The sequence below is a fragment of the Anneissia japonica genome, unplaced genomic scaffold (assembly GCF_011630105.1).
Source record: "Anneissia japonica isolate Jap-2015-1 unplaced genomic scaffold, ASM1163010v1 scaffold288071_len251177_cov169, whole genome shotgun sequence".
Lineage (NCBI taxonomy): Eukaryota > Metazoa > Echinodermata > Crinoidea > Comatulida > Comatulidae > Anneissia > Anneissia japonica.
The window spans coordinates 98087-110248 of NW_022753604.1; the positions used below are offsets into that span (position 1 = coordinate 98087).

General features: G+C 33.6%; 1 protein-coding gene across 2 annotated transcripts in view; it reads right to left on the reverse strand.

The window, feature by feature from the left end:
• Nucleotides 1–1242: 1242 nt before the first annotated feature.
• LOC117122933 (MOB kinase activator 2-like) overlaps nucleotides 1243–12162 on the reverse strand; it is a 29742-nt gene continuing 18822 nt past the window's right edge. For both annotated transcript variants that reach the window (XM_033268711.1, XM_033268710.1), the window contains exons 2-5: nucleotides 11832–11989; nucleotides 9920–10016; nucleotides 8571–8695; nucleotides 1243–1906 (exon numbers count right to left, since the gene is read on the reverse strand). In XM_033268711.1, the coding sequence (XP_033124602.1) occupies nucleotides 1635–1906; nucleotides 8571–8695; nucleotides 9920–10016; nucleotides 11832–11989 (652 nt within the window). In that variant the 3' untranslated portion in view covers nucleotides 1243–1634. The remainder of the gene's footprint in view (nucleotides 1907–8570; nucleotides 8696–9919; nucleotides 10017–11831; nucleotides 11990–12162) is intronic.

Below are 12162 nucleotides of genomic sequence, written 5' to 3' on the forward strand. Positions count from 1 at the left end.
TAGAAATATACTGTATTAATGATACACATTATAATATTAACATAAAAAATAAAGATAACATATAAATAATTACAATATAATATTAAAAAATATTATTAAAATTAATAAACCATATTAAAAGCTATTTATTACAAGATCAATCTGCCAATAATGACCAGACCACATCTATCAGGTCACACAAGAGATACTATACAATTTTTATCTAAATATAATTACAATTATTTTATCATTACCATAATTAATAATTATTTAATTATTAGAATGCAATGTAGGACTTTTAAATATTACAAAGATTTGCTACTTTTAAATAAAATCACAACATTTTGAGTATGTGCCATCATAGATCAGCAAATGACATCACTAATTTATGTTGACATGACATGACATCATTACTTATGTTGATGACCAGGTGACATCACTACTTTACGTTGTTAAGCATGTGAGATTATTACTTTACGTTGGTAATCATGTGACACCAGCTGATTGAGCATGTGTTCTAAATTTGATAAACATGTGACGTTCTTACTCTATGCTTGAGCATGTAACATCACTACTGTATGTCGATGAGCAAGTGACATCACTAGTTTACTAGTTTAGTTTTAGCTTCATGTTAGGCTTAAATTTTCTTTCAAACAGGTAAGCATGCAACATTTGCATAGTGCCTAGCACTCTTGGATAGTACTTAGCACTCTTGGATAGTACCTAGCACTCTTGGATACTATCTGAAACATATTAATTATAGTACCTAGCACTCTTGACATACCCCAGGGTAGTGTACAGCAACGTTGTATTATTTTGTATTGTCATTGATTAAATTTAAAACACATGTATTAAAAAATAAACTAAATGAAGTTATCAATTTTATCAATTTATTAATTATTTTTATTATTATTTTTATCATTATCATTCTGTCAATGTTCAGCAAGAATAAGAATTCAAACATTCATTAATAGTTTAAAAAATTATGAATATCAAGCACAAAAATATCTGTGAAACCAAAATAAATGGCAGTAAATAATAAATAAATAATAAAGAATTAATGCTCTGTCCACACTGTAAGTTTTAATGACAATAATGATGACAATGACAATAACGATGACAATGACAATAATGATGACAATGACAATAATGACAATGACAATAATGATGACAATGGCAATAATGATGACAATGACAATAATGACAATGACAATAATGATGACAATGACAATAATGATGACAAGGACGATAATGATCACAATGATGATCACAATGACGATAATGATGGTATTGATGACGATGATAATGATAATGATCAGGACGATAATGATAATAATGATGATGATAGTGACGATAATGATGATGATGATGATTATGAAAATGTTATATCACACCCATAATAGGCAAAAACACATGTTTATTACATAAAACACAATAGTGTGAACAGCCCTTTAGAATAATACAGTAATGCAAAATACATAGCTTCAAAAATTATTACTTTACAATTTTATATCATGTTGAATATTTATCAAGAGTAGTTTATGTTGCAAAAAAGGATAAATTGCATTTTAGAAAAAGCAAAAAAAAGATAAATATTGTCAAAAAAAATGTTATGAAAAATATATAATTTATAGCAGTCAATCAAAATCTCTCCTTTATGACGCCTCTGCTGCCTTGTGAGAATCCGAAGATGGCATGATGTTTAATTCCGAAATTAAATCTTCTAGTACAGTGAACTCTTTGGAATCTAGTATGTTGAACTCGTACGAGAATAGGACAAGCTGAACAAGGATACAGTTGAGGTGGGCATGGAGTTGGAAGAAGACGAGCTGCTCAAAGTGCGAGTGGTAGATGTGAGCTAGCACGTGAAATAAATATCGTAGAATCTTATGCATAATACTCTCAATATTGCTAGGGAAGACTTGACCTGCAACAAGAAAAAGAATTTATAGTACTGTATGTAATATTATTATTGATAACAATAACATAACAGTGCCAGGCTGGTTATCTGGATGTTGTGGGTTCGATTCCCGCCGAATCACTTGTAAATATTTTTCGCAAGTATTTGGGAATGTACTGAGTATTCAGTACGATAATATGTCAGGTAGGGCAAAACATCACTCTTCGAATAACATAGCAACAATAAAAATTCTTCATCATCAATGTAAAAGAGTTCCACCTGTCATAAAATTTTGGCGCATTTAGCGTATTACAAATGGTCAAAACAAGGAGGTTATTACCTAAACAGAGACACGCAAGTATTCATAAAATAATGGTTTATTGTTGATGAACATACCACTAGCACTACAGTAAGGTAATAATAATAATAATAATAATAATAATAATAATAATAATAATAATAATAATAATAATAATAATAGTGTAGATTTGCATAGCGCCGGTATCCATCAAAGATGCTCATGGAGCTTGGTATGCGGACTAGTAGCTTGATCAATGACTTTCTTCGTCCGTTTGGGTCCCTTCTTGTCTGTGCTACCCAGAACCCGGTATTAGCAACTCTCGCGTCGTCCACCACAGGGGCTGTCTGTACCACTACATCAGGGGTATCCACATACTCGCCTCAAATGATGTACAGTACTGGGTTCTTTACAGCACACACGAGACATTGTGTACACTGGGCCTACAGTTTATAGTCCTTATCCGAGAAGACTTGTTCTACCATCAGAACCATAGGTGAGCGTGCTGTTCGATCAAGCGCCTATATTATGGCTGCAGGTTGTGGTGCCCCTGGCTTAACTGCTCGGCCATTTGACTCGGTAATAACAATAGTACCGGTAATAATAATAATAATAATAATAATAATAATAATAATAATAATACCAATAATAACAGTAATAATATTAATAATAATAATAATACCAATAATAACAGTAATAAAATTAATAATAATAACTAGAATAACAACAATAATAATAACAATAATAACAATAATACAGTAATAATAATGATAATAACAACAACAACAACAATAATAGTAATAGTAATAATAACACAAATAATGATAGCAATAACAATTAATAAAAATAATTATATATAATGAAAATGGTAATATAACAAGAAAATAATAATAATGATAATGATGATGACATACCAAATAGAATGATAATCAAATAATAATAATACCATAAATATTATATTAATACCCCAGACATCAGATGAAGGACACGCTGGGAAATACGTACAAGAGAAAATGTGTTTGATATTCTGTGGGTGATAGTTAACATAGGGAATACAGCATGAAGATAAAAAGCTACAATATTACCATAGCTCCATATATTACATAGATAAACCAATGAGGTTAAATGATAACACACTAATAGAATACTAGGGAACTGACATGTAAAATGAAGATATTTTGCTGAAGTATTCAATGAATCCAAGATATACAAGAGAAAGACAAGTTTTTCTTATACAAAAAAGGTGTATGTAAATTGTAATGCGGGTTTCCAAAGAGGTTTGATATTTACTTAGTTTGTGCATTTAACATGCAGATTTATAAAAGGATGGTTACATATTAACAGTCCTGACATTTAGATGGCTGAATACATAATGAGCGTTGGAGAAATATTCAAGTCATGGGAGTAATATTTGGCAAAAATCTAAATATTTTATATTAACTTTCACATCCTACTGCAAGCACACCCATCAATTTTAAGATGTCTGAACTTATATTTTTAATGCACAGGTATACATCATCATCATCATCATCATCATTATCATCATCTTTATTGTCACTATAGTTATTGGCATCATCATTACCACCTCATCACCATCATAACAATTACCTTCAACACCATCGCTGTCACCATTACAGATTACTATCGTCACCATTATCATGATCATTACATTGTATGTCAGCTAGAGTTTTGTGTAAAGCGCTAAGCATTGTTTTGTATTAACCCCTCTATAAGTTATTATTATTATAATTACTATTATCAAATGATGGAAGTTACAATAGTGCACTCTCTTTCAGATGTTATGTTTGAGGTATTGGTCCTGTGTGCATACTATGGCCCATGTGCATGTTAAAGAATGCAGTACACTCTTCTGAAAAGAGTTAAGGATTTTCTGCCGGTGTACTGACCAATCACCACCAGAAGGACCCCACTGGAAATAAGTCTTTGAACTTAAGAGGTTTTTCCTTCCTGTGATTCGCACAAAAAATACTCCTATCCTATCCACTATCATTACCACAATCATACTTTCATACCAGCATGATTACCACCATCATCTCCACCATTATCACATCATTAGCACCCTCATCTTCACCACCACATTATATTTTTATTATTATTATTATTTTTATTATTATATTATATTTGGTTTATTTATATAGCCTTTCTTTGCAGATACGAAGAGCTTCTGTCCCTGGTCATTTGATCCACATGCTTAAGTGTTGCTGCTGTAATCAGCGCAGGAGCAAGCAACCCCACCAGGTACCCATTTATACTCCTGGGTAGGGAGAAGCAATGCAGATTAAAGTGCCTTGCTGAAGGAGCACCAAACCGCTTCTACAAAACTGCTTCTACCATTACCTCATTACCATCATCATTTCCACCATCATCACCACCATTATCACAACTGTCACAGTTATCATCATCACTATCATCCTCATTAATAACATTAGGGTAATTTTTAGAATTTTCCAGTACTTTGCAATATTCATGGTTATTCATGTCTTTTGCTAGCTTTGTTTTAATTTTCTACAATTTCACTGATTTATTTGATGATTTATTTTTTACTTTCCATATTTTATCTTCCAATTGATGGAACATAATCTTTCAGCAACATAAAACATATTCTCACAAAAAGCAAACAAATTTTCCAGTGCTTACATTCATTGTTACAATTTCTACAGTGATTTATTTTTTACATCCAGTAGCTTTTCATATTTTATCTTTTCATTGATGGAACAATCTTTTAAGAACATAAAACATATTCCCACAAAACACAAATCTCATCAACAGATTCATATAAGATCCTTAATTCTAGGTATTGAATTTCTATTGGCATACGGTCAGTAGGTATACTGTAGGTCTGGGGTGGGCATAAAATGGGTCGGAGGGCCAAAGTCAATTGATTTAATAATAATAATAATAATAATAATAATAATAATAATAATATTCAAGCATTTATATAGTGCTCTTTACCGGAGTCTCACAGCGCTTAAAAGTATGAACTATGGGAAAAGGTGAGTTTTAGGAAGAAATTAAAATTCAGAAAGAGTTAGCACTGGGAGCAGCACCCAAACGTTGGCCTTTCCAGGAAACCATTTATGCATTGAGTTTATACCGCTATATGCTAAGTTTTAAATATACTTTTTACAGATTATCGGTGTTAACAACATAAAAACAAGAGGTGTTCTAGCCAAAGGTGGTAGGGCGACCGCACACTGTATGGTTGTCGTGGGCCGTAATAAAGTTGTTGTTCTGCCGCATGTGGTCCACCGGCCACAATTTGCCCACCTGTGCTGTATGTACAAATCCATATGGTAGCAATGTCTGCTAGACGTTGGACATGTTAATCTCAAACCATTTATCTTGCATCACCGATTTTCCTAATAAGGTTCCTTTGTACTTAAGCACAGTACTTAGTGCATCGTAAGTTAATTTTAATGAAATAATAAATGAATTGTTATCGCGCATTATTCCACAGCCTAAATGTGTGAAGAAAGGAGATTAATATAAGACAGAATTGAAGCAGCGAAATCATAATATTTTCTATCCAAGATTAAAATGCGTCACGCTCCATTATTAAGCAATTTGAGTCACATGGCCTACGGGCTAATAATTAAAATCTTCTTGTACAGACATCTAATTTCCTATTCTGATGAATGGTAACACATCTGCAGACTGATAAATAGGACAAACTAAATAAATTACAAACGAAATAAAAAACAATAGATGAGATATCATATTTTTCTAAAGGCCATGGAGAGACGGTTATTCATAGTTACTATGTGTTGCAATTTTATTTTATTGCCACCTTTAAATATTTGAAATCTGTGAGACAGGGTGATCCCCTGCCATTTGCTTAGGGCTGGCAAAGGTCGCTGGAGAAGTCAAGAGTCAAAAACCGATATTTATTTTTGTTTTTGTTTCCTTTTGAAAGACATAAAAAGGGTGTTTGATGAAAAACTTGCAAACATGTGATACAAATTTTTGAATTTTAAAATCTGGGGAAAAAAGGGGTGTAACCACCCAGAGTTTTTGCGAAATACCAACATTTTTGTTACCTGCGAAACATGGACTTTAAATATTACATAATTTATGTGCACTAACAAAAATGTTTATTAATATCTTAGTAATATAAAAAAGTCTGGTAATCAGATATGCTATCTATTCGAATATCACACGGCGCGCCCTGCCCGCATGAGCGACACGCCGGGCAAGCAGGGTGCTTATCATCGCGTGGGCTAGGCCTCCACACATCGAACAAGTAGGCTTCCGCGCGGACATGGCGACATGAAACACTGCACTTTACAACTCTTTGTAAAGAACGATAGCAAGCTTTCATACAAAATCGAGAAGGAAACGAGGATATGGTTCATTTTACGCAGGGCGTATATAGGCGAGATAGGGAGAGTCCATTATTTTCTTTTATGCTCGAGAGGTAAGTTTCAAAGGAAATTTAGGCATTTATCGGTTTATCCAGGTAAGTATTCACAAAATTCACTGGTAATCAGATATGTTATCTATTCATAGTGGAACGGTCTACTGATCAATTATCAGTGAGATGACGTACAGGCTTTGTAGGTTTCATTAGGTAGAGACAGTTACATACTACAGTAAGTGATGTGTTTCCAATGTTGCAATCAATCACAATAATAAATATTTAGGTGATAATCAATTCAAATGAAAAAAGGACTTCTCACAGCAGTTTAAACTTGCTATAAACATTAAGATCCGATTACCAAAAGACATATCTGGTTGAAAGTAGGTGAAAAAGACATTTCACTTTTAAAGACAAAAAAAAAACAAAAAAACTAGAGATATGGTAATAATAACACTACTAATAACATAGGCTTTAGGTTGGAAGCGGTTTTGCACAGCGGGAAACGGTTTGGGTTTGTTTTCCCAACCTTGAGGTCGGGGTTTCAATCACTTGCTGTACATTTTGCTTGTGTCCTTGAGCAAGGCACCTTATCTGCATTGCTTACTCTCCACCCAGGAGTACAGTATAAATGGGTACCTGGTGGGGTAGCCTGCTACTGCGCCAATAAAAAACAACTGTAGCATGTGGACCCAATGACCAGGGACAACAAAGCGCTTTGTAACCTACAGGAAAAGGCGCTATATAAATACTAAAACAATAATAACATTAACAATAACAATTGGTTCTGTAAACCTTACACAAAGATATAATATTTATCAACATCATGGTAAGAGCAGGTTAGCATCATGAGAGAGCAGCTTAGCTCAACCGGCTAATCTGGTGGTAGCCACTGTGTGTGCGCTGAACCGTAGATATCTCTAGGTCCCCGGTTCAATTCCGATCGCTGCCTCTCCTTGTATTTCAGCTGAAGGGTTGAAATACAAAGTTACAATACCGCACCGTCTTTTGGATGAGGCGTTTAAGCCGTTGGTCCTGTGTGCATTGATGGCCCATGTGCACGTTAAAGAACGCAGTACACTCTTTGGAAAAGAGTAGGGGATTGTCTCCTGGTGTACTGCCCAATCACCACCAGAAGGACCACACTGGAAAAAAGTCTTCTTCTAGACTTTCGTGGGCTATCCTTGGTGTTTACACCGAATAAATCCCACCCAATCCAATCCATATATTACCAGTGTCATATTTATCATTTACCAAATCTATCCTCATCATCATCCTCCTCATTAAAACCAAACGCATACTAATCGTATGGAAGCCTAAAAGTGCCACCCATTATGTCTAGATAATCATCGTCTTTGTCGACACCTTATAGAAAAGATAATCAGATGACAAGATCCTGGATCTCGTCATGTCTACATCCTTTAGAAGAGATGATCAGATGACAAGATCTATTATGGATCTCATCCCAAAAATTCTCAGCCTCATTCTCTTCTTGATACAAATTATCATCACATTCATTAACTTCACCATTCAAAACATTAAGGCACCTACAGCATCATCGATAAATTGATAAGCAAATATGCTAGAAGTTTTTCCTTCCTCTTGGGCTTAACAACCCCACTGGGGTAACATTAGAGTAGTGGGTCATTATTATACTGTTGATTAACTCTAAGATAGGATAGCATTAGAGCATGGGTCACAAATATAGTATTGGGTATCAATTGAAAGTTTAAAAATGGAATCCTTCATGTGAATATCTTTACCACAGTACTGGGTCATTATATCCTTAAAGATGGGTAAGTCAGTATTAGATTAGAGCATGGGTAACAAATAGAGTATTGGGTATGAATAAGATGTTTTACAGTACATTCAATGGAATTCTTCATGTAGATATCCTTACCATTATATAGATTAACCCTAAGATGGGTTAATATTAGAGCGGGGGATCTCAAGTGGAGCGGGTACAAATCAAAAGTTTTACAGCAAATTTAATGGACCCTTCACATGAATATCCTTACCATATTTAACAGGAAAGACTGTTTCATCTTGTATGTTCATTTGTATATAACTCATCACATAGTCTGTGTACTGTGGACCTGTGCATTTCATTTTTCGCCCTTTATCATCATACCAAAAGTACTGACTGAAAATATACAAAAATAATCATAAAAATATTAATAATATTTTTGTTCCATAATCTGCCAATCTCCTAGGTATAATGGTTAATTTGATTTTATTTGAGTTAATTCAGAAAATCATTATTTTACTGTGCACACAATTCAAATGCATTCAAATTAAATAAATTACAATGGAATTTTTATGAATAGCCTAATGACACTGTATCGTATAAATTGTGTATAGGAATACATTATATGTGGCTTGAATTCACAAAACCACCAGGATCAGTGACCATCAAATGAAAATTGACTTTTTAATATATTCTTATATTCTCTAAATTATTAAGTTTTAAAATGATGGGTGATTTACTAGGATCGACAGTACTATTGCCAAAGTTTTGGGTAAAAGTATTAAATACAGTCAATAATGCCATGTTCTTATGCTAATTACTCGGTTTAGCAATAGTACGCTGATTTTGAAATGGCAAGGCTCCATATTTTCATCCATTGTATTGTAGGGGCTACAGGCTACACTTGTGGTGTTATGACTCACTGTAGCTAATGGGCAGTTTGAGGCAAATATGTGAAAATAAATGAAAATAAAAGCCCAGCATTTTTATCGCCGTTGAGGTTCTATTTGATTATTTGGTTTACTGATGAGACCAGAAAGATATTAGGAAATGGAACACTTTCATTTTTATTACAAAGAAATTTTTTTCCCTTCATCAGGGCCTTGTTATAGGCTACCCTTTGTCCAGTAATTATCCTCTAAAAAAAAAAATGCTGAGAAATATAAGCATGATAGTATATAGTGCCCCACACCCCCTCCCTCCACCCCAGTGCAATTTAACACCCTTAAGCCTGATGCTGTGTGGAAAATGATGATGATGATGATGATGATGATGGCTTATCAGCAATTTGGCAAAGATTGTTGAAAATTCTATAAAATGTCTGCTACTTCTAACAATATAACACTTTAAATTTTATCATACAGTAACCATGAATTAAAAATCTATTATAAAATCAATATATCCAAAGGCTATCTTCTGAGTTCAAAGGCATTACAATTTCAAAAGCGATTTTTTTTTTATGATAGTTTGAAGTGTATGTGTTTATATTCTAATTATTTAGCATTCAGAAGGGGCAAAAGGGGTTAATACACTTTACATGCACCACTCAGAATCCGACTCATTTTAATGAAATATTATAAAGTACAATAATTAAAAAATTTAAAACAAGTTATAACTTACGTATTGCAAGGAGCAATCATTATCGGACATGATTCGTTAGTACAGAATTCGGACACTACACCATACAGTACATTAATGTTATTGAAAAATGATAAACCTGAAAATGAAAAAAACACTGTAGAAATATAGCGGGAAAAGACAATTTTGAAAACAAATAGATTAGTAGAAAAAAAAGAATGAATCATATTTGGGAGTGGTTGACATTGCAGTTTTGCTTTGGTTTGTAAGGCCGCTGATGATTATTATATTATGTTGATGATGGCGATTTTAATCATTAATTATGATGATGATGTTAATCATCATTAACATCAACATCATAATTATGTTAATCATCATTAATCAAATAATAGGTATTGGAGAATCACTAGTTAATTTGATTAATAATTCATGGATCTTTCTCTGTTGTGTTCCAAAGATGAAATGAAATAAATAATGATGATAATAATAATTATGATGATGATGATTAAGATTGATATGACGATATGTTGGTGATAATTATGATAATGATTGTGATGATGCTGATGATGATGACTACGATGACAATGAGGATGTGATAAAGAAGCTAATAATAAATAAGGGCATCTGTAATGCTAATCAAGTAAAATCAGGAAATCCATCTTCAAGCACATACATTACATCATTGCCAGTATTGTCATGACAACAAAGGAGTTGTACCTTATAATGAGATGAAAGGACATTCAACAATTGGTAATTGAGAAGATTACAAAAAAAGAGAATGTGTTTGAAAGTCTGTTAATAATTCTATAACGTTATAAATTCTACTTATATATGCAGTATCACTTTAAATATCACATCAAATAGAAACTCATAATAGACAAAATCTCATATCAATCACTGTATACTTTCAAAGGTAATGCTGTAAACAGTGGTAATATTTATACAGAATCTCCTTTTAGTAGGAATGTAAAATATTCATAGGAATCAATCAATTTTGAAAGTAATATATTTTTAATGGATTTAAAAACTGAGGTAGTTCACAGTTCGTATCTAGATTAATTTTACAGAAAACTATCCAAAAGGTACCGTACAAGAGGATTTGAATGAAATATGAGCTTATAGTCATTAATTTACATTTAAATTTACTTTAATTATTCGAAAACAAAACTTTAAATAAGAATGAAACTTTACTGCTACGCCATGCTTCCAAAATATTTCAAGGTTCAAGGTGATGTGGTTTGAAGATAAGAAAGAAAGATGACTTGCATACCAACACATAGTTTTAAATCTGGAGAAGTTATAAAGTGTCAGGATTTTTTATTTAATTGCAAACATCAACTCCACTCTCCAAGCTCTTTCATAACAAGAATTTGTCAGGGGCGGATCCAGAGATATCTGAAAAGGGGGGGGGGGGCCCCTGAAAGTCAGGCCAATCGAGATAACACTACTCTAGGGGTCTGGGGTAATTCCCCCAAAAAATTTTGGTGTTCTAGGTGCCCGAAAACAACCTCTGAGGCACTTTTTTTTTTTCTTTTTTTTTTTGCTTTCAAAAAGGGGGAGGGGGTGAACCTAAATTTTCCCGTTTGTTATGGCATTAGCAACTTAACTTTAACAACAGGTTAAATAGGGGAATTCTTGCACCGACACTGCTCTTGATTGTCACCAGGGGTTTTACTAGGAGACCCTTACTGTACAGTAGGCCACAAGTGTCTTTTTGGTTGGGACCCTATTTGGCCTTGTTGGAGTCCATGCTGAAAAGAGGCCACCAATGTTTCTTAAACATGGGATCAACACAGAAACAGTCACCGAAAATCTTAGTTAAAAGGATGTTTGTATATTTTGATAGAATTTTCTGGGTGTTTTGCTACATGAAAGTTAAGAACAGATTCACACCCCATAACCACCCCTCCCCCAACCCCCCCAAAAAACCCCTTAATCATTTTGTCATACTCACAATTAGATACCAGCCATTCATTTAGCTCAAGACCTTTGGGCAGCCTGACGAGTTCTCGTATATCAAGATCTATCACCTGTGATTTGGTATATTGCGGCTCCAGAAACAACTTCTTCTCCTCGACGGTCGTTGTCGGTTTCTTCTCCTTTCTTGGCCGCCTATCAAAGAAAGAATATTGCGAACAGAATCTTAAAAACGATAGCTTGTTCTTCTCCATTCTGCGACTGGGATTCTGTTGAGCAATTTCTGCATTTGCTACAATCGTTAAGGCTACTCTGAGCTAATTTACTGTTAATCTCTTTTAAAGGTAAAGCATTTGAAGTTCCCCTAG